The sequence below is a fragment of the Ammodytes marinus genome (assembly GCF_949987685.1).
Source record: "Ammodytes marinus genome assembly, chromosome: 25".
NCBI classification, from domain to species: Eukaryota; Metazoa; Chordata; class Actinopteri; order Uranoscopiformes; family Ammodytidae; genus Ammodytes; species Ammodytes marinus.
The window spans coordinates 2,568,750-2,592,207 of record NC_137229.1 but is presented as its reverse complement, the minus strand read 5'-3'; the positions used below and the strand labels follow the sequence as shown (position 1 = coordinate 2,592,207).

Sequence of the window (23,458 nt, the reverse complement as noted above, 5' to 3'; positions counted from 1 at the left end):
AAATGTGCGAAAAAAAAACGTACTTTGTAAATATTACTGTGATGTCACAGTAAAAGACATCACAGTAATATTTACAAAGTACGTTTTTTTTAACCCTATATTTCTCTTTCTGTGATGTCACGAGAAAGAGAAATATAGGGTTAAAAAAACACTCTTTCTGCCTTTTCTCAGGCTAGGATGAACCGATTTCAATTTTTTTCGCACATTTATACTATAGAATCTCAGAATTCAATTCAATCATATTCAAACCGGTGAAGTAGGTCTTTAAGTTTTATTTTTGTCAAACTTTCACACAGTTGAAGTGTGTAACATTTCAATGGTACGTCTATGAATCAGGCTACTGAGCATGTGCAGTGGACAAACAGGAAGCTAGAAAACATTTTGGTCTGTGTGCTCAGCAAGTAGTTTGAATTCAGGTCATTGGACCAGGGATACCTTTTAATGGTCGGTCAGTTACTAGATGATTTTGAGTTTCTCACGTAATCATGATATACAAAAACGTCAACACAAGAGTCATAATACTGTGTAAATATAATTTTTATTATGATATCATGTTTATTAGACACACCACCAGAGTTAATATTCACAGAACGTCAATGCCATGTGACAGTCATGAATACAGCAGCAGAAGGGTTTGGTCTCAAACTCTTTACAGATCCACTTGGTTTCCTGTTAAAAAGAAAGGACCAGAAAATAAGCCTCACTCCAAATTATATTAGGTGAATTCGAAACAAGTATAAAAATGTTTTATATAAATAAATAAATAAAATGTATAATCAACCAGAGTTGACCAAGTGCTTTGCAAATTCATGCAAAAGAAAAGTGATTTAAAGTGATGTCTGAAATAAAATAAAATAAATTATAAAAAAAGTTGATAATGGTGGTAAAAAGGTAAAAATAATAATGCCTAATTTGAAAATTAATAGGAATGATAAGGTGCATGGTATATTAACATATATGAACAACAAAAAGTACAAGTAAGAACTTCTTTTATATATTGTGTATCGTAAGAACACGTAAAAGATTTTAGCAAGAATTTAGAAAAAATCATGCAGCACGATACACCAGAAGCTGAATGACTGCAGGTTTTCATTTAGCACTTCTTTGGGTAGCGGGGTCGGAGCTAATCATTGGCTCTGCCACTGACTCCTGACTGCTCTCTGTTGTTTCCATACTAACGCCCTCTGACCTCTCCCTGTGTCTCTTCCTGTACCACAGTAGCAGCATTAGCAGGAAGCTAGCGACCACCAGGCCGAGCGGAGCAGAGATGATGCTGATCCTGTGTGAGCGGGAGAACTGGGCCGTCCAGCTCACCTCCAGCCTGTTGTCCAGGCTCAGGTGAGAAGCTGTACAGGTGAAGCTGGGTTTGTTCTTTAGCTCCTCGTCACCAACCGTCAGGGTCTTCCTCACCTGGTCAGTGGTGGACAGAAACAAAGGAAATGTACTTTAGTACTGAACTTAAAATATTTCATCTCAACAGGAGTCTCTATTCTTTGACTGAAGCACTGGGGCTGAGGACTGTGTCCTCCACTGTACCTGGTAGAGTCCGTTTCCGTTGGGCAGCACCGAGCCTCCGGTCAGCTCTTCCTGGTCCACCGGCCGGCCGTCTCTCAGCAGCGTCAGGTTGATGTGGCGAGGGTAGAAGTCTGTGGCCATGCAGGTGACCTGAGCCCCTCCCAACACCTGTTTGGTTAGGAAGCGGACTCGAGGACGGACCCGACGCATCACCAAGCGCTTCTCGCGCTCAAGGACGTTTTTGACCAGCTGGACACACAATGGAAGGTAGATCTCTGTGTACACCATCTGGTAGGGCAACTGTTTCAATGTTCCCCACTGGATCTGCTCGTTGTTAATGCCAGCGTAGGTGTGGTGAGTCATGTTGTACATCCAACTGTTGGTGTCTTCCCCGTTAGAACTGTCCCTGAACATCATTAGCACCGGCTCTCCATTCTCCAGCACTTCGCAGCCTGCCAGCCTCTGCTGGACGTGGACTCCCACCGATGTCAAGTTAAAATGGTATCTGAAGAGCGAGAGCCTCTCCCTCATGCTGTGGAACACGGTGCGAAACTCATGCCTCAGACCCAGATCTTTCTCCCAATCGCCCGTCTTCTTACCGTCTTCTCCCACTTTCATCAACCGGTCGACCTCTGTGTCATAGTAAGCCACCTGGATGTCATCCAGCATCACAATCGCAGTGAACTCTGGGAACTGGGTTTTCCCTGAGATGTAGTTGGACAAAGTCCACAGAGAGTGCCCTCCTGAGCCTGAGAGGGGAAAAGCAGGGAGACATTAGAGGTTGTTTGTGATTGTTATTTTAGTCTCAGTCCAAATAACATTGTGATCAAATAGTGAGAAAAGGATATGTTTGCACTGCAGGTCATTTGGATTCTAGATAGAAACCTTTCTGACACAAAACTGTAGTCTTCACTTTACAGCTAACTTAAACAAATAATAGAAAATTAAAACAATCAATCATCTCTCCATATATTTTTAACCTGATATGCCCTAATTAATAAAAGGGGTTTTAAACTATCCTTGTCTTTGTGCCAATGTGCCTGAATGCTTCCTTCTTTTCCCTCCTAGTAACTTCAAGCGCATTTACCTGGGGTCTACTAATCAGTAACTCAGAGCACTTAGTGTTATGTCCCCTTGCTATTCCCATCATGTTAGAAGCTATATTGACATACACTGTGGTTCCTTTAAAGGTCTCATATTATACACTTTTCTGTTCTATTATACACCATATTATATGGTCTTAGAGGTCCCTAATACGTTTTTCTTTAATTGTTTGCTGAAAAAAACTTTCAGATCATTTATTGTAGCATGCCTCTATACCCTGATGTTCAGCTAATCTCACGATGGCCTATTTTTGAAACTGAGCTGCAGCTCCCCTCGTTTTATATACCATCTATGAGCTCCCCCCGCCCCCTGTCCGGAAGCGAAGCCATACGCCTCGCCCTCTGTCTGTTTGTAAACAATGATGACGTCTTTGCCGTGCCTGTGACCACGGTTAGGTTTACCCGTGAGAAGAACCATGTCTAGTGCTAGTAACGCAGGAGCTCAGCCGCACTTTGAACAGTTTGACATGACCGATCCTTGTCTCCATGAAAGACTATGTTCATACAGATGCACTGACAGCCACAAGCTAATGGAAACGGCATGTTCACAATCAAAATGCAGCAAAAGAAGCGAAGCTAGCTCGGGAGCTAGCGGCTAAAAATATCACTAAAATCAGTGAAAACATTAGCTTCAAAGTTTGACTTCTACACTATTACCTTCCGATGCTTTGTCTTGCTAAAAACAAGGCATTGCCAGACTGCGGTGGGGAATATAAATATGTTATTATGAGCAGAAGCTGGATGCTTGTCCCAAAGCTATTAGCTATACACCAGTCAAGCAAAAATACCAATAAAAAAATGTCTTTCTGTTTCAGCGTTTGAAAAAAAGCACAAGTAGCTTCCTATCCGTTGTGTTATTAAAAACGAGGCTTTAATATACTGCTGTGGTTAAGGTAAATTAGTGGATTATGAGCAAAAGCATTCTGTGTTGGTTTATGCAACAATCAGCATGCTTTGCTGTACTACAGGCATCTTGTCACTTAGCGACAAGCAAACAACATGGCGGTGAAGGAATATTTTTCCAGAGGATCTCGGGCCGTGGACCAATAAGAAATAGGGGGTGGGCTGCGCAGTGGAAGTTTCTGATTACTAATGTGGGGGGGAGGCAGCTTTCCCGTTTTTGACGTCAGAAACGGGGAGAATTCTGACTGGAGTTTATTGGGGGGAGGGGTGGGGGTTTCAGAAATGGGGAGAGTGAGAAAAGGAGAGTTTTATTTTTTTTGATACTTTGGCAGTGTCTATGGCACACCATGGACCCATAATTATGTTCAAAAACATTGAAATAGTGCATTTTGCATAATATGGGAGCTTGAATGAAATCATTGGTATGAATTCTAAACACTCCTTGAAAACAAACCAGGGGCGTAGCCAATATTGTGCCTAGGCGGAACTGCCCCAACAACATTACTCTATAAAGACTTTAAGGAATGCAGGGCTGACTTGGATGGAACAGTGGTTAAGGAGTGGCAGACCGGGGTGGTGGTTCCCATGTTCAAAATGGGACCAGAGAGTGTGTGCCAACTACAGGGGTAACACCCTACCAAACAAAAAAGCTTGTATTTTCAATGAATATGACTGACTCTGATAAGGCATGAATTGAAAAATCGATTTACTGCGACTTTTTTGCAGCTCCCGCAATGTGCCCCAGCACGTGCACTCGCATACCCGGTCGCGACTCCTATATCCAATTTAAAAAAAAATTATAATAAAATTATTTTGAGACTAGACACGAGTCCGATATGAGTCGTAAATCGGTGTTGAGTCAACATATTGTTCATATATAGTTTGTTTGCAAAAACTAAATAGGCTATTGTTTTATTTCTTCTGCCTTGCAAATGGAAAAAGATTATGCCTATGTCAGATCCGCATTTTAAATGTTATTTGCTTTGCTTTCATTGTTTAGGCCCCCCTCTGCCTGTTGCAAGTAGTCCACATTTCAATATAAATAAGCTATAAACCTAATATTGATATTCTGTATAGACTGCTTATCAATATTTTACCTGAATTTTTCCCATTTGACCGGTTAAATGAAACCGTGCGGGTCATATGACCGGCACCAATTTTATCTAGCGGACACACTGGCTTAAACAGTTAGAAGAAGAAAGAATGTTTGCAGGTAATTTGGGTTCTAGAATGATCTTGAACCCAAAGATCTGAAGAATTCTTGCATTCTTTATTGTAGCACTTTTGAGTTGTCTGTGTGTGGAATGTGCTATTCAAATAAAGTTGCCTTGCCTGAAAACTCAGATGTCTTCACTAAACAATCTAGTGTAAACAAAGTCTGCTTTGTAAACCTTCCCTTTGTTTACATACCAGTTTACAAAGCCTATGCTGTGTATTCGCATATCGCACACTAGGCTGTGTATATGCACACTCACAGATTCTTTTTTCAGAACACACAGTATAAGATAGCAGATTGTGAGGAGGTATTCACTGATTTTGACAAAGTGATTTGTCTACAAACATTTTCCAGAATCACCTAGTATGCCTTTAAGCTGGTGCCTGAGCTCTAATGTTCAGAATCAATAATCATAATAAATGATAATCACTGAGTACAGACTACAGACAGTGGTAAACATTGTGACAGACAGAAAGAGTTTGTTACCTGAACTCGTCAACTGGAAGAAAAGAACGAAAAACATCAGCTGGACGACAAACATGTTGATCGGACTATTCGAAAATCTATCTATCCGTCGAACTATCCGTCTTTCTTGTTTTTCACTCCTTGACTTTCACTCTCTCTTTGTTGACATGATACATTGAGCTGTTGGAGCCAATCACAATCCTGCATTAAGGTGGATAAGAAAACTAACCAATCAGAGAGAGGATTCAGGCTATTACACAGAGAGACAGACAGGAGTACACCGTCTTGTCTTTCTGCTTTTCTTGCCAGTTCACAGTGTTTTGACAACGTGCCTGTGCTTGCTGCTGCTTCATGTTACTGTCAACTTTATGACTATTGTTTCACACTCAGTTAGAGGTTCTGCAGTATGTAAAATAGTAAGAGTTCAATTAAAGTTATTGTGTTGAAATACTCAAATACTCCACAATAAAAGTTCAAAGTTCATAAGCTGGTGGCCCATAGTGGGAGTGGAGCCCTGATGAAGACCCAGTGTGGGTCGAACCCGGTCAGCTTTTTCATATAGTCGATTAGTAAATAGTTGCCCAGTACGAGGAAAAATAGCACTTTCACATGAACCTTGAATGTGTGAGAGTAATAGACTGTCTCTATCCAATCCCCTCACATGGGAGTTTTAGTTTTATTCTCTGAACCTCTGAGAAGCTTCTGCTGGTCGTCTGTGTGTCTGCTGCCTGGTCCACATCCTGCTCTGATCTGAGAACGGACAATTAGGAGATTTCAGTTATTAGGCGATTCTTGAGAATGTTTGTTGACAAATCACTTTTTGTCCATATCAGTGGGAAAAACCCACTTTGTTCCCTTTGTTAAATACCAGTTTACAGAGCCTAGGCTGTTTCTTAAGTTAACACTTGTTTTTTTCCCAGCGCGCACACAGTACAGACAGGTAGCAGATCATGAGGAGATATTCACAGTACAGACAGGTAGTGGATCATGAGGAGATATTGACTGATTTTGACAAAGTGATTTGTCAACATATATTTTCCAGAATTGCTGACCTTTGAGTAAAACAAATGCCTGATAGCTGGTGTAACTGCTAACATGATCTACTGAACTTTACTGTCTGTCTGGTTCAAACCCCTCCAGTGTGTTGTGTAGAATGATGAGCAAGAGGCTTGTTCAACTGGTTATGACTCGTTTAATGTCAGCACAGGAACAGAATAATTACTAGGTGAGTCATACAGTTAGCTCGCTAGGCAGCTAACCTGAAGCACACTATAAAAGAACAGCAAATGAAGTTAGCACAGAGGCTAACTAGCTCACTGAGAAAGTGCATTATTAAACATAGACTCACATAAACATCTTCATTAACATTAGTGCATATAGGATTCATACAATCAGACACACAGTCATTAATACACAATATTTGTTCGCAGTGCGGCACGAAAATAGTAAGAGAAGAGTAACATAATAACAGAATGTTGCTTCACTGCGTTTTGTTCTAACTCTTGGAGTTAGAAGTAGACAGTAGACAGGTCCGAATTGACCTCATCGTTCGACAAGGGTTGTATGGGACAAGACTGTCAGAAATACACTCAACAAAAATATAAACGCAACACTTTTGTTTTTGCTCCCATTTTTCATGAGATGGACTTAAAGATCTAAAATTCATTCCAGATACACAATTGTACCATTTCTCTCAAACATTGTTCACAAATCTGTCTAAATGTGTGATAGTGAGCACTTCTGCTTTGCTGAGATAATCCATCCCACCTCACAGGTGTGCCACATCAAGATGCTGATCTGACATCATGATTAGTGCACAGGTGTGCCTTAGACTGTCCACAATAAAAGGCCACGCTGAAATGTGCAGTTTTGTCTCACAGCAAAATGCCACAGATGCCACAAGCATTGAGGGAGCGTGCAATTGGCATGCTGACAGCAGGAATGTCAACCAGATCTGTTGCTCGTGCATTGAATGTTCATTTCTCCACCATAAGCCGTCTCCAGCAACTTCGCACAGCCATTGAAGAGGAGTGGACCAACATTCCACAGGCCACAATTGACAATCTGATAAACTCTATGCGAAGAAGATGTGTTGCACTGCATGAGGCAAATGGTGGTCACACCAGACACTGACTGGTTCTGAGTCCCCAGACCCCCAATAAAGCAGAAAAATGCACATTTCAGAGTGGCCTTTTATTGTGGACAGTCTAAGGCACACCTGTGCACTAATCATGATGTCAGATCAGCATCTTGATGTGGCACACCTGTGAGGTGGGATGGATTATCTCAGCAAAGCAGAAGTGCTCACTATCACACATTTAGACAGATTTGTGAACAATGTTTCAGAGAAATGGTACAATTGTGTATCTGGAATGAATTGTAGATCTTTAAGTCCATCTCATGAAAAATGGGAGCAAAAACAAAAGTGTTGCGTTTATATTTTTGTTGAGTGTATATTCAGGACTAGAGCCATGGAGTAATTAATAAACATGCAATAGATGATTTGGGTGACTGGCAGACAGAGTAAGGACTTTAGAACTGGTGTAATGTGCTCATATTTTAACTTCTGGTGAGGACTCTGGCATCGGTGTTCTGAGTAATTTGGAGTCGAACAGGCCATTACAGTACTCCAGTTAACTGGAAATAAATGCATGGGTAAACTTTTCTAGTTTTTCTTTTGACATTATGTATGTGTAGATGGTATAGCATGACGGGGTTGCTGATTTGAAATTTAAAGTTTTCAAATATTAATTTGAGTCCAGGATAACACCAAGATTTCTAGCCTGGCTCTTCAATCAGGGGCTGCCTTCCACTAACAGACAGAAAGTGGGGAGGGTCCGGTCTGACTGGAGGCTAGATTGATGACTACATGAACCAATCAGGGGCTGCCTTCCACTAACAGACAGAAAGTGGGGAGGGTCCGGTCTGACTGGAGGCTAGATTGATGACTACATGAACCAATCAGGGGCTGCCTTCCACTAACAGACAGAAAGTGGGGAGGGTCCGGACTGACTGGAGGCTAGATTGATGACTACATGAACCAATCAGGGGCTGCCTTCCAATAACAGACAGAAAGCGGGGAGGGTCCGGTCTGACTGGAGGCTAGATTGATGACTACATGAACCAATCAGGGGCTGCCTTCCAATAACAGACAGAAAGCGGGGAGGGTCCGGTCTGACTGGAGGTTAGATTGATGACTACATGAACCAATCAGGGGCTGCCTTCCAATAACAGAAAGAAAGCGGAGAGGGTCCGGTCTGACTGGAGGCTAGATTGATGACTACATGAACCAATCAGGGGCTGCCTTCCACTAACAGACAGAAAGCGGGGAGGGTCCGGTCTGACTGGAGGCTAGATTGATGACTACATGAACCAATTAGGGGCTGCCTTCCACTAACAGACAGAAAGCGGGGAGGGTCCGGTCTGACTGGAGGCTAGATTGATGACTCCATGAACCAATCAGGGGCTGCCTTCCACTAACAGACAGAAAGCGGGGAGGGTCCGGTCTGACTGGAGGCTAGATTGATGACTACATGAACCAATCATTACGTCAAAAACCGCAATTGAGCATCAAGACAAGGCAGTGTGAATACGACCCTAAATAAAGAGGTGTTGGTGATTGTTCAAAGCTTAAGGAGCTAAAAAGCCTGAGGGGCGCTCGTTGCACAGTGGTCAGAGTGTCCGCCCTAGAGGCTCAGGCCTCGCAGCAGACCCGGGTTAGAATCTGGCCCGGGTCAGTTCTCTGCATGTCATTCTTTGCCCCGTTTCATCTCTGTCTATTAAGAAAAATGCCAAAAAATCTTTAAAAAATCACGAACACTTAACATGACGGTGGACTGTTCTAATCAATCAATCAATCAATTAATCACTCAGTTCCTTCATTGGTAGTCAGCCTCTCCTGGCTACTCTCCAGTGTTTCTATGGTGACGCCATCTGACCTCTCCCTGTGTCTCTTCCTGTACCACAGTAGCAGCATTAGCAGGAAGCTAGCGACCACCAGGACGAGCGGAGCAGAGATGATGCTGATCCTGTGTGAGCGGGAGAACTGGGCCGTCCAGCTCACCTCCAGCCTGTTGTCCAGGCTCAGGTGAGAAGCTGTACAGGTGAAGTTGTGTTTGTTCTTTAGCTCCTCGTCACCAACCGTCAGCGTCTTCCTCACCTGGTCAGTGGTGGACAGAAACAAAGGAAATGTACTTTAGTACTGAACTTAAAACATTTCAACTCAACAGGAGTCTCTATTCTTTGACTGAAGCACTGGGGCTGAGGACTGTGTCCTCCACTGTACCTGGTAGAGTCCGTTTCCGTTGGGCAGCACCGAGCCTCCGGTCAGCTCTTCCTGGTCCACCGGCCGGCCGTCTCTCAGCAGCGTCAGGTTGATGTAGCGAGGGTAGAAGTCTGTGGCCATGCAGGTGACCTGAGCCCCTCCCAACACCTGTTTGGTTAGGAAGCGGACTCGAGGACGGACCCGACGCATCACCAAGCGCTTCTCGCTGTCCAGGAGGTTCTTGAGCATCTTCACACAGAAGGGAAGGAAGATGTTGGAGTAGATTATCTGGTAGTATTCCTTCTTCATGATTTCCTTCTCCACCTCCATGCTATTGACAGCAAATGTGAAGTGCGTCATGTTGTACATCAGACTGTCGGCATCTTCCCCATTAGAACTGTCCCTGCACATTATGAGCGCCGGCTCTCCATTCTCCAGCATTTCGCAGCCTGCCAGCCTTTGCTGGACGTGGATTCCCGTTGTCAGGTTAAAACGATGTCTGAACATCGTCAGCTTCTTCCACATGTTGGAGAAAATTTCGCCTATCACAGATATCATGTCCTGACCCAGGTCCAGCTCCTGCGTCTTCAAGCCGTCGCCTCCCACTCTCATCAACCGGTTGATCTCCGAGTCATAGTAAGCCACCTGGATGTCATCCAGCATCAAGATTGCAGTGAACTCTGGGAATTGAGTTTTCCCTGAGATGTAGTTGGCCAATATCCACAGAGAGTGCCCTCCTGAGCCTGAGAGGAGCAAAGCATTATGTAAGAGGGAAATATCTACGCCACGTGTCATATGTTGTTTGTGATAGTTCACTCTTAAAGGTGGACTCAAAGATTCTGGAGAATGCTTGCTCGCTGACTCCACCTTCTAAGTCCTTTGCACATCAGTGAATAAACATCATGAAAATGCTACTAATTCAAAAGCGAATTTTGACGTGTCTAGTGATTCACATCTAGTGCAACGCGATGTTGCAGATGATTTGAGTGTCTTAAAAAAATTCTGTTAAGGGAAAATAGACTTGAAATTTCCTCACAACAGGAAACTGAGGGACAGTCTACTCCAGGTAGGGAATGAATCCTTACCCCAAGTGAAGGTGTTCGTACCTCATACTGCATTGGCTTTACTGCAGCGTTGTGATGTAAAGAGAGCTGAACCTGAAAGCAAAGCTCTGGATCTACCGATCAATCTTGGTTCCTTCTCTCCCCTCTGGTCATGAAGGCTGGGGTCATGACCCACAGAACGAGATCACTGGAACAAGCGGCCGAAATGTGTCTTCTCAGGAAGGTGACTGGCGTCTCCCTTAGAGACAGGGTGAGAATCCTGAGTGGAGCCGCTGCTCCTTTGGTAGGAAGGAGCCAGTAGAGGTGGTTGGGGCATCAGGTAAGGATGTCTCCTGGGCGCCTCCCAAGGAAGGTGTTCCAGGCACCACCAAGACCCAGGACTAGGTGGAGAGATTAAATCAACACACTGGGAACGCCACACCTCGGGATCCCCCAGTCAGAGCTGGTTAATGTGGGAATGGGAAGGGAAGTTTGGGGTCCCCAGCTGGGGCTGTTGGTGAACCGAGGAGGAAGATTGATGGATTAAGGAAAATGCCTATGAACATCTAACACTTAGAAAGAGATGCTGAGGTCCACAGCTATGTTTATGAGATAACTGTGCCATCTTTATTGCTGCCGCGTCGGAAACAAAATATTAGAAAAATCGACCTTGGTAGGGGAAGGTGGGGTGATTTGTGCAACTTTTTACTCAAAGTGATTTTAAAGTGAGGCCTCGACAGTTATGTCTCCAACTCAAATATGTACATATATTTCAGGATGTTGTGCATCCCTGACAATAAAAACTTTGGATCTGGAATAAACTGTTTAAGAAATATAGCTTTCGGAAAAAAAGTTGTCTTGTCGCACAAATCACCCCACGTAGTGGGGTGATTTGTGCGTCATTGTGTCACAATGACAAAGTCACCATCATCATCTTTCTGGCCATCTGAACTCTCATCAGTGGTGTCGTTAAGTGGAATTGAGATGTCACTCTCTTCTGAGCTACTGTAGACAATCACTTTCTTTTGGTGACCAGCGTATACAGCCATGCCACTGGCACAACTCTCAGAAATGTACTTTGCACTAGTTGCTCCGTGCTTGTGGAACCAACTGCCACCTGACAAATGTGATTCCCCCTACATTTCTGCCTTTAAATCAAGGCTCAAAACCCATATGTACACCCTGGTGTTTCCTCCCCATTAACCTCTGCACTACTTACTTACCTCTGCACTACTATCTGTGTTTATGTGGATGTATGGGCTTTACGTCTTTTATTTTGGTTATTGTTATTTTACCTTCATTGTTTACCTACTGAATGCACTATGTACAGCACTTTGGACAGTGCAAACTGTCATAAATGTGCTTTTATAAATACATTTTACTTACTTACTTACTTACTTATAACTCACCCAGGCCCTTGCGCACAAATCACCCCATCCCCAGAATTTTGGATAATAGGCATGATGCAGCAATTTAGGGTTGACATTGTGCTAACTATATAGACTCAAAGTGTAGCATACCAAAGCACTAAAACATGTGTCAAATGTTTTCAAACGTGTCTATAATTGTTCAGACACAATAATCAAAAAACCTTGATCATGGAAATTTTACTTTGAAAGGCAAAACACAGTTTTTTGAGCTTAAATGTGCTTATATCTTATTCCTTGTGTCTCCCTTCTTTACAGGATGAGTCAAATGGATGGCTCTTCTTAAATATGTGGTCACATTTCCAATTTCTTCCACGGTTTTCTAGAAACAAGGGGTTTTGCAACTTCCAAAATGCACAAATCACCCCACCTTCCCCTACAAATAAAATAAACAGCAATATCCTGCAACGAAATTGCATCACTGATATAGAAGCTATATTGACTGGATTCAGTCTTGTTCATTATCATTAACGTACAAATTACTCGCAGGAAAAAAAATCATCTGGTGTGCAAAGGCCTTTAGCATCCATCAAATAAAAATCTTGGTCAAACAGTGAGAAGACGTTTGTGCAGATGATTTTAGTTGTAAATGGAAAAATTTCAGACAAAGAAAATTCAGATTCTTTCACTTTATAAGTAACATTAGAAATGAATAGAAACATAAAAATATCAATAATCTGTCAATCACTTGATTAACCAATGAACTGACTGGCTCTGCTTTAGTTCTAATGTTCAGAATCAATAATCATAATCATAGTTTACAGACTGCTCAGTCACCATGACGAATAGCAACAGCACACAATAAACAAAAGACTGAACATAAAACTAGAGAATATGTGAAAGACATCTTAAAGAATTGAAATAGAATATTTGCAATAAAATAATGTAAGAGAAAAGTATGTGCAATTGTTTATTTTGAAAAACTGTAAAAAAAAAAGAGTAGAAACAGCTGATCACAGCAGTAGTTTGTTACCTGAACTCGTCACCTGGAAGAAAATAATGAAAAACATCAGCTGGACGACAAACATGTTGATCTGGATATTAGAAAATCTATCTATCTGTCGAACTATCCGTCTTTCTTGTGTTTCACTCCAATCCTTAACTTTCACTCTCTCTGTTGACAGGGAACCAAGGGCTGTTTGAGCCTGTTTGATCAAGGTGTGTACAGGTGGATACTAGAACTGACCAATCAGAGAGAGGGTTCAGGCTTTTACATAGAGTCAGTGCTCTCAGCTTTTATTGACGTTACAAAGTTCGTTAGGCACATAAAGAAAACATTAAAATTATTTAATCCCCACCGCCATCCCCACACTGAACAGTCAGACATTAGAAACATATTCACTCTTCTTTTTGTATTGTTTTGCATTTTGCAGTTTGATTTGTCAATGTTTTTGCACTGTCTCTGCTAAGATGACTCAACAATATAAAATACAGAGGTTGGTGTTAACCACACAACTTTTTCCGTTCTGTTCTTTCAGAGACACTCATATCCTGTCTTTGTCACATGTCACAGGCATCATGTTGTTTGGTAACAAGCTTCTGCTTTCATGTTAGTCAACATTATTGTTATTATTTCACATTAGTTGAGAGCTTCTGCAGTATCCAATAGAGTAAGAGTTAAATAAATGTTATTGGCTTAAAATATTCCCAAATAAAAGTTCCAAATTTAAAATAAAACCTGATTTTGGGGCGGGGGGGGGTCCGTCCTGGGAGTTATCTTCTGTAAGCTTAACCTTGACCTACATGGTACCAGCTGGATCTAATTTGTCCAGATCAAGTAAATCTGTCTAATCTCAACTACAGTACTTCAGTTAATTTAGATTTACACCTGTACATAAGTGGTTATTCATGTTACTGTAACTAAAATCGAAACAAGTATATTCATAGATATAAAGTCTCAGGGAGGGTCTGAGGGTTTGGTGATTGTTCAAAGCTGAAGGTCTGCAGGTTTTCATTCAGGACTTCTTCAGATAACAAATGCTTTACTTGCCCAGGTGAACTGTTCTCATCAATCAATGAATCAACCAATTAACCAATCACTCAGTTCCTTCCTTGGTAGTCAGCCTCTCCTGATTGCTCTCATTGGTTTCTTTTATATACTGTTTATTGTAAAACACGTAAAACATTTTAGCAAGAATTAAGAAAGAATCGAGCAGTCAAGTATATCAGACCATGATACACCAGAAGCTGAATGACTGCAAGTTTTCATTTAGCAGTTTTTTGGGTAGCGGGGTCGGAGCTAATCATTGGCTCTGCCACTGACTCCTGACTGCTCTCTGTTGTTTCCATACTAACGCCCTCTGACCTCTCCCTGTGTCTCTTCCTGTACCACAGTAGCAGCATTAGCAGGAAGCTAGCGACCACCAGGCCGAGCGGAGCAGAGATGATGCTGATCCTGTGTGAGCGGGAGAACTGGGCCGTCCAGCTCACCTCCAGCCTGTTGTCCAGGCTCAGGTGAGAAGCTGTACAGGTGTAGTTGTGTTTGTTCTTTAGCTCCTCGTCCCCAACCATCAGCGTCTTCCTCACCTGGTCAGTGGTGGACAGAAACAAAGGAAATATACTTTAGTACTGAACTTAAAATATTTCAACACAACAGGAATCTCTATTCTTTGACTGAAGCACTGGGGCTGAGGACTGTGTCCTCCACTGTACCTGGTAGAGTCCGTTTCCGTTGGGCAGCACCGAGCCTCCGGTCAGCTCTTCCTGGTCCACCGGCCGGCCGTCTCTCAGCAGCGTCAGGTTGATGTGGCGAGGGTAGAAGTCTGTGGCCATGCAGGTGACCTGAGCCCCTCCCAACACCTGTTTGGTTAGGAAGCGGACTCGAGGACGGACCCGACGCATCACCAAGCGCTTCTCACTGTCCAGGAGGTTCTTGAGAATTCGGACACAAATTGGAAGGTAGATGTTGGAGTACATCATCTGGTAGGGCAACTGTTGCAGGGTTCCCCACTGGATCTCCAAGCTGTCAATGCCAGCGTAGGTATGATGAGTCATGTTGTACATCCAACTGTTGGTGTCATTGCCGTTAGAACTGTCCCTGAACATAAGCAATGTGGGCTCTCCGTTCTCCAGCACTTCACAGCCCGTCAGCCTCTGCTGGACGTGGACTCTCCCCGACGTCAAGTTGAAATGTTTTCTGAACAGCGAGAGCCTCCTCCTCATGCTGGGGAAGATGTCGTTCAATATATTTAAAAAATCCTGACCAAGATCCAGCTCCTGCGTCTTCAAGCCGTCATGTCCCACTCTCATGACCCGGTCGATCTCACAGTCATAGTAACCCACCTGGACGTCATCCAGCATAATGACTGCAGAGAGCTCTGGGAACTGGGTTTTCCCTGAGATGTAGTTGGCCATCAACCACACAGAGTGCCCTCCTGAGCCTGAGAGGGGACAAGAGAGACATTAGAGGTTGTTTGTGATAGTTTACTTTGCATCAATCTATTAACATCACGGTCAACTACTGAGAAGAGGAAATAATATTTGCAGGTAACTTTGGTTCTGGATGGAAAAAAATTCTGAAAAGTTCTTAACTTTCCTTCTCTCTGTTGACAGTGCATAGAGCTGTTTGATCACAATCCTGACAGTCAGTCATCTCATCTTATATTGACGTTACAAGCCTTTTAGGCATGTAAAAAACATTTAAAAATTAATTCATCCCTAGCGCCATCCCCACACTGAGCAGGCACCCATTAGCAACATATTCTCTCTTCACATTGTATTCACACTGTTTTTTTGCACTGTCATTTTTATATGTATGTTATGTCATTGAGCCACTAACAACTTGAGCTTGTACATCAGCTCTAAACTTCATAGTCAAGAATCATAATACATGATCACTGTGTACAGACAGTAGTAAACATTGTGACAGATAGAAAGAGTTTGTTACCTGAACTCGTCAACTCGAAGAAAATAACGATAAACATCAGCTGGACGACAAACATGTTGATCTAGATATTAGAAAATTCTATCTATCCGTTCGTTCCCTGTTTTTTGTTTGTTCTCCACTTTTTAAGTTTTCACTTCTTCTTTGTACATTGAGCCAATCACCATCCTGCATCCGGTGGATAAGAGAACTGACCAATCATAGAGAGGGCTCAGGCTTTTACACACAGGGAGACAGGCAGGAGAAGACGGTCAGTGCTTCCAGCTTTTCTTGTCAGTTCACGGTGTTGTTTTTGTAACAAGCCACTGCTTTAAAGGTACTGTCAACTTTGTGTTGACTATGACAGTTGTTTCACATTAGATGAGAACTTCTGCTGTATCCAAAATAGTATGAGTTAAATAAATGTTATTGGCTTAAAATATTAATAAAATTGATACAATAAATTTAAGCTCAACATTCATAATAAACCCTGATTTGCGGGTCAGTCCTGGGAGTGGACCTTCTGGAGGCTGAACATTGACCTGCATGGAACCAACTGGATCTAGTAAATCTGTCTGATCTAAGCTACAGTACTTCAGTAACTGCAGATTTACATCAGCACTTAAGTGTTTTTTTCCATGTTACTGTAACTAGCAAGCAAAAGTGCACACTCAGAGTGGAGTTCCAGCCCATCAGCTAAAAGAATAAAGATAACATTGTGGAGATGAATATGTAAGGAGTTTCATCAACGTTTTCGTCCTAGAAATGAAAAGCAGAGGAGCGGGGAAAAAGATGAATTGTCTGCAACACTGTACCATCGCTACAATTCTAAGCTTGCAACAGGAAACCAGTGCCAAAGGTCTTTTCACTAGCTTGAGAGTCTAAGCAGATATTTTTAGAACAAATACATTCAAAGTACAACCGGTATTAAATCTCTAAAATTAAATGTTCTGTAAAACTTCCCACAAGCAATAAGACTCATCAACAGCTCCACCAAACCCCTCCCCCATGGGACATAACTTGAGCTGAACTATTGGCACATTCGCACTCAGCTCTTGCACTTTTGACTTCCCATTTTTTTTTTTTTTAATTATCTTTATTTGGAGACACATTTGTATATGCAGTTTACAATCATCTTGATGCAAAATATACGCTGCTCCATCCTTTTTTTTTGTATATACATAGAGACAATAAAAGGAACAAAAAGAACAAGGGGTGGTTTCAGTTTCAAAAATATGGAATAAAATAAGGAGTACAGCAGGGGTTGTATTTGAAAGCTAAAAAGAAAAACAAGACACATAAGAGAAAAAATTAATAAAAAACCCAAAGACAACAAATCAGATCAATCAGACAAAAGAAGGTCGTTTCTGGGAGATATATCTCTTCCACTTTTACCATATTTTTTCGAATTTGCTCTGCTGGAGCCTCACGGAGAACGTTATTCTTTCCATTACAAATATATCGTGGATAATATCGTACCAGTTTTCTAAGGATGGGATGTCTGGTTTTAGCCATTTCCTTGTGATGGCTTTCCTGGCAGCTATACTAAGAATTCCAAATAGGTATTTTGTTTGATAATTTGTAGAGATTGAGTGAAGTAAACCAAAAAGTAGTTTGTCCCAATTAAAATTAATTTTAGTCTCAAATACAGATTCTAGCTCTGTATGGATCTTCTGCCAGAAAGTGAAGATTTTAGGACATTCCCAAAACAAGTGGTAGTGATTGTTGACTTCCCATTTCTATGTATTTAATTGTGCCGTTTATTTATCATTCATAATCACCTTTGAGCTGATTTTCTATATATGCTATTCTGTCCTAGCAGTTGTGTCCTAACAATGTGTAGAAGGATAGCGAACAAGGCAATGAATACAGCTAGTTTAACATCTTCTTAAGATGGAGCTTTATTGAAGAGTTCACTTCATGCACTATATGCATAATTACTAAATAGCCCAATATTCCTTTCACATTTTCACACACACAAACACTAGCCTGTCTATACAAGCAGATAGCACTAGCATAACTTAAACGAGGATAAAGAATGAGCTACGCTAACATGAAATTACATCTTAATAACTATTATATTATTGCAACATATTCACAAGTGTTAATTATAATATCTGCATACAACAACCAAAAGAACACTTAAGGACGTATTGCTCCAAGGATCCAAAATGTATAGAACAGCCCTACAGCAGTATTTCAACGTTTGACCTCTGCGTTTGACACGTGTGGGAACTAAACTCATCCACTTGTTAAAGGCCTAGTTCACCGGTGGGAATATGAAGGTGTATTGAATTCTGAGATCCTATGTAGTATAAATGTGCAAAGAAAATTGGTTCATCCTAGCCTGTGACATCACAGTAAGAGAAATGTAGGGTGAGACCATAAAACACTCTTTCTGCCTTTTCTCAGGCTAAGATGAACCAATTTAATTTTTTTGCACATTTATACTACATAGGATCTCAGAATTAAATACACCTTCATATTCCCACCGGTGAAGTAGGCCTTTAACAACAGTATCATCACCAGATACACTATCCATTTTTCGCCACTAGGCGTCGCACTGGCACCATCAATGGTGCAGAGCAGCCTGGCAAAGCAGTCTCAGAACAATTAAATTCCCATTTAGATTTTTCAACAAGAACAGATGCTTTGCTGTCTCGTCCCTGAAGCAATGACAAATAAATAACTTTCGAAATTTAAAGGCTAACCATCCGTGCTCAAAGAAAAAAAAATTGAAAATCAAATTATATCGCGACCTTAAAATGTATAATCTATCTGAATCGCAGATTTTGAGAAGGGTGACACCACTATTAACCAATGAACTGACATCTTAAACTGGTACTTCTATTGAACAGGTAGAAAGAGTTTGTTACCTGAACTCGTCACCAGGAAGAAAATAACGAAAAAACATCAGCTGGACGACAAACATGTTGATCTGGATATGAGGAAAAATGTATCCGTCAAACTATCAGTCTGTTTCTGAGGCTTAACTCCCTTTGTTAACATACCAGTTTACAGAGCCTAGGCTGTTTCTTTACACTTAATTTTTTTTTTCACTGCGCGAACAGTACAGACAAGCAGTGGATCATGAGGAGATATTCACTGATTTTGACAAAGTGATTTGACAACAAACATTTTTCATAATCGCTGACTCCACCTTTAAGTAAAAAATAATGCCCCATGGGTGTAAATGTTAACATGATCTACTGAACTTTACTGTCTGTCTGGTTCAAACCCCTCCAGTGTGTTGTGAAGAATGATGAGCAAGAGGCGAGTTCAACTGGTTATGACTCCGTTTAATGTCACACATAAACAATACACCAGTCTGGATATTTCCTCAATCTTCATCTCTACATAACTTAATGGAAATGCTCTTAATGACAAAAAATGTATTGGAATTTAGTAGAAATGTCAGTAGCTTATATTTTAAAACCAAAATGTTCATTCTACTCAAACATATGCCTATAAATAGTAAAACGAGAGACACTGAACATTTGGAGTGGTCTCTCAATTTTTTCCAGAGCTGTACACTGGTCAGTCATACAGTTAGTTTGCTAGGCAGCTAACACGAAGCACACTACAAAAGAACAGCAAATGAAGTTAGCACAGAGGCTAACTAGCTCACTGAGAAAAGTGCATTATTAAACATAGACTCACATAAACATCTTCATTAACATTAGTGCATATAGGATTCATACAATCAGGCACACAGGCAGTAATATTTGTTCGCAGTGACATAATAACAAAATGTTGCTTCACAGTGTTTTGTTCTAACTCTAGGAACAACAAGTAGGCCGGTCCGAATTTACCTCATCGTTCGACAAGGGTTTTATGAAATATATTCAGGACGAGAGCCATGGAGTGATTAATAAACATGCAAGAGATTATTTGGTTGACTGGGAGACAGAGTAAGGACTTTAGAACTGGTGTAAGATGCTCATATTTTAACTTCTGGTGAGGACCCTGGCACGGGTGTTCTGAATAATTTGGAGTTGCCGAAAACCTCTTTTTCAAACAGGCCATTACAGTAGTTCATTTTACTGGAAATAAATGCATGAGTAAGGCTAGATTGATGACTCCATGAACCAATCAGGGGCTGCCTTCCACTAACAGACAGACAGTGGGGAGGGTCCGGTCTGACTGGAGGCTAGATTGATGACTACATGAACCAATCAGGGGCTGCCTTCCACTAACAGACAGACAGTGGGGAGGGTCCGGTCTGACTGAAGGCTAGATTGATGACTACATGAACCAATCAGGGGCTGCCTTCCACTAACAGACAGCTCCTCCCCACCAAGATTAGAGAAAGTCCAAGCTGGTCTCACCAGGCTAATTGGAAATGAGTCGTAAGCAGTAAAAAAAAAAACAGATTCACAGTAGGTCAAAAACCACAATTCAGCATCAAGACAGTGTGAACATGACCCTACATGAAGAAGTGTTGGTGATTGTTCAAAGCTGAAGGTGCTAAAACGTGCTCAAAATCACAAACACTTTACCTGCCCAGGTGGACTGTTCACATCAATTAACCAATTAACCAATCAATCAGTTCCTTCATTGGTAGTCAGCCTCTCCTGACTGCTCTCTGTTGTTTCCATACCAACGCCCTCTGACCTCTCCCTGTGTCTCTTCCTGTACCACAGTAGCAGCATTAGCAGGAAGCTAGCGCCCACCAGGCCAAGCGGAGCAGAGATGATGCTGATCCTGTGTGAGCGGGAGAACTGGGCCGTCCAGCTCACCTCCAGCCTGTTGTCCAGGCTCAGGTGAGAAGCTGTACAGGTGAAGCTGTGTTTGTTCTTTAGCTCTTTGTCCCCAACCATCAGCGTCTTCCTCACCTGGTCAGTGGTGGACAGAAACGAAGGAAATTTACTATGAGTATTGAACATAAGTACATTTTTGGAGTATCACTACTTCACCTGAGTATCTGCTTTTTTGGAAACGTATGACTTCGTCGTGGATTGACGTTTCGGGTATCGCTCTAAGCATCAACTATTGCCACGGTTAGAATAAACATAAACAAACGTTCGCCAAATGTTCGCTGGACATCACTTTGTATGCATTTGAGTATTTTTAAAAGCTGAATGCCAGAGCTCGCTGCATCAATTTAGCACAAAACACATCGAGAGGGACAGGAACACAGATGCCAACAAAACAATAAAACATCCGGTTCATATTCAAAATAAGACACTCCATGTTCACTGCAGGTAACAATCAGCAGAGACACATACGAGCATGCCCACTGTTCTTTTACTCGTTCGGATGGGAACAATAACCTTCTGTGCGTTTGTTGTTGTGTAAATACCACATATGTTCACATCATATTATCAAGCGCGATCGGCCATCAATTTTAATTGCTGCGTGAACTCCATGGCCTGCGACTCCAGCAGTCCGGCGGCGCTGTCCGTGCTGCTTTTAAAACGGAGCCGGTGGGTGTTGACGGACGTGGAGCACGGAGCAAAACCGTAGGATAACGTACGCGCAGCCAGTGGAATTCCGGGGTAACTAAGCATGCAGTACATTCAAATACCTCATACAACCACACTTCATGAACACTGATCAATCCCTTTAAGCACTGGGGCTGAGGACTGTGTCCTCCACTGTACCTGGTAGAGTCCGTTTCCGTTGGGCAGCACCGAGCCTCCGGTCAGCTCTTCCTGGTCCACCGGCCGGCCGTCTCTCAGCAGCGTCAGGTTGATGTGGCGAGGGTAGAAGTCTGTGGCCATGCAGGTGACCTGAGCCCCTCCCAACACCTGTTTGGTTAGGAAGCGGACTCGAGGACTGACCCGACGCATCACCAAGTGCTTCTCACTGTCCAGGAGGTATTTGAGCAGCTGGACACAGAAGGGAAGGTAGAAGTTGGAGAACATCATCTGGAAGGGCAACTGTTTCATGTTTTCCGACTGAAGATCCACTCTATCAATGCCAGCGTAGGTATAGTGAGTCATGTTGTACATCAGACTGTTGGTGTCCACCCCGTTAGAACTGTCTCTGTACATGATGTGCACCGGCTCTCCATTCTCCAGCACTTCGCAGCCTGCCATCCTTTGCTGGACATGGATCCCCCCTGATGTCAAGTTGAAATGGTTTCTGAACAGCGAGAGCCTTTTCCTCATGTTGGGGAAAGAGTCGCGCATTACATTCACCAGCGTCTGAGCCAGCGTCTGAGCCAGACCTGTCACCTGTGGCACCGTCTTCTTGCCGTCAGGTCCCACTCTCATCAACTGGTCGCTCTCTGAGTCATAGTAACCCAGCTGGATGTCATCCAGCATCCCGACCACAGTGCACTCTGGGAATTGTGTTTTCCCTGAGACGCAGTTGGACAACATCCACACAGAATGCCCTCCTGAGCCTGAGAGGGGACAAGACAAGAGGGAAACATTTGAGGTTGTTTGTGATAGTTCTTTTAGCCTCAGTCCAATTAACATGGTCAAATAGTGAGAAAAGGAAACAATGTTTGCAGGTAGTTTGGGTTCTAGATAGAAACATTTCTGACACAAAAAAATGTTGTCTTCACTTTACAGCTAACTTAAGCAAATAATAAAAAAATTAAACGATCACACATCTGTCAGTCATGAACTGACATCTTAAACTCTTCTGGTACTTCAGTTCTAAGGTTCAGGATCAATAATATTAAGAACTAGAACATCCCTGGGGGCTCGTGAGTATCCCCACTCCCAACCGGCGCCTCACACCCTGGGTAACTCCAGAGAAGCAAAGAGTCTATAGTATATCGCCCAGCCCTAGTCCAGCCCCTTATCCAGGAGAACATTTCTAGAGGTGAGACTGTGCGTGGAGATATGTCCCACCTGATCTCAGTCATACACGGTGCAAATTAAGTCTATGAATCATTTCTGAAAATTGTAGCAGGACTGGATGAAAAACATTGTCCTCTGTAAAGAAAATAGTAAAACCAAAATATGCTGAGAAACCATGGATAACTAAATGAATATTAAAAGCATGCAAGAAGAAAAAAAAGGTCATTATATCCGTAGCGCTTCACCTCCTGCACAAGTTCTGTCTCCTTCCCCCAAAGAGAGGTGACGTTCCAGCATCAGTTATTGTAAATTAGGTAAAGTCGGACGTTTATGGCCCAAGAGGCTTTTTTCTAGAGCACATTGAGCTGGACTTGTGTGAAATCACATTTTGATGAATTCACTAGTAGCAGTAACACAATGTACAGAAGAATAATCCTGAAGTATGCGTGACAGTAATATCTGCTGTCCTTCTGGCACTGTGTTTACAGGCTGTGTTCAGTCAGTGGTAAACACCCTGACGGATAGGTTCGTTCTATGACACAAGGAATTTGTTGTGGACAGATTGTGCACAAAAGAAACACAGACTGAACATAAAACTATAGAATATGTGTAAACTACATCTCAAAGAATTGAAATAGAATATTTGTAATAAAATAATGTAAGAGAAATGATGTGCAATTGTTTATTTTAAAAACAAACTGACCATTTAAAAAAAGCATAGAAACAGCTGATCACAGCAGTAGTTTGTAAACATTGTGACAGACAGAAAGAGTTCGTTACCTGAACTCGTCACCTGGAAGAGGAGACCGAAAAACATCAGCTGGACGACAAACATGTTGATCTGGATATTAGAAAATCTATCTATCCGTCGAACTATCCGTCTTTCTTGTGTTTCACTCCTTAAC

General features: G+C 42.2%; 4 protein-coding genes across 4 annotated transcripts; all 4 read right to left on the bottom strand.

Annotated features, from left to right (window-relative positions):
- Window positions 1-531: 531 nt before the first annotated feature.
- LOC307270224 (zinc-alpha-2-glycoprotein-like) lies at window positions 532-5,348 on the bottom strand. The gene is made up of 3 exons (XM_080053396.1): window positions 5,224-5,348; window positions 1,537-2,264; window positions 532-1,410 (listed from the first exon to the last, which is right to left on the bottom strand). Exons 1-3 carry the CDS (start codon window positions 5,276-5,278, stop codon window positions 1,090-1,092), a joined length of 1,104 nt encoding a protein of 367 aa, XP_079909522.1. The 5' UTR covers window positions 5,279-5,348; the 3' UTR covers window positions 532-1,089.
- Window positions 5,349-9,067: 3,719 nt separating this feature from the next.
- LOC307270181 (hereditary hemochromatosis protein homolog) lies at window positions 9,068-12,716 on the bottom strand (the record flags this gene model as incomplete). The annotated part of the gene is made up of 4 exons (XM_080053349.1): window positions 9,068-9,361; window positions 9,488-10,209; window positions 10,778-10,910; window positions 12,699-12,716. 4 exons carry the CDS (start codon window positions 12,714-12,716, stop codon window positions 9,068-9,070), a joined length of 1,167 nt encoding a protein of 388 aa, XP_079909475.1.
- A 1,425-nt stretch (window positions 12,717-14,141) lies between these two features.
- LOC307270180 (hereditary hemochromatosis protein homolog) lies at window positions 14,142-15,877 on the bottom strand (the record flags this gene model as incomplete). Its single annotated transcript, XM_080053348.1, has 3 exons — window positions 14,142-14,462; window positions 14,589-15,316; window positions 15,823-15,877. The coding sequence occupies 3 exons, from the start codon at window positions 15,875-15,877 to the stop codon at window positions 14,142-14,144; spliced, it is 1,104 nt and encodes a 367-aa protein (XP_079909474.1).
- A 4,462-nt stretch (window positions 15,878-20,339) lies between these two features.
- LOC307270179 (major histocompatibility complex class I-related gene protein-like) lies at window positions 20,340-23,388 on the bottom strand (the record flags this gene model as incomplete). Its single annotated transcript, XM_080053347.1, has 3 exons — window positions 20,340-20,633; window positions 21,402-22,147; window positions 23,334-23,388. 3 exons carry the CDS (start codon window positions 23,386-23,388, stop codon window positions 20,340-20,342), a joined length of 1,095 nt encoding a protein of 364 aa, XP_079909473.1.
- Between the last annotated feature and the right edge of the window lie 70 nt (window positions 23,389-23,458).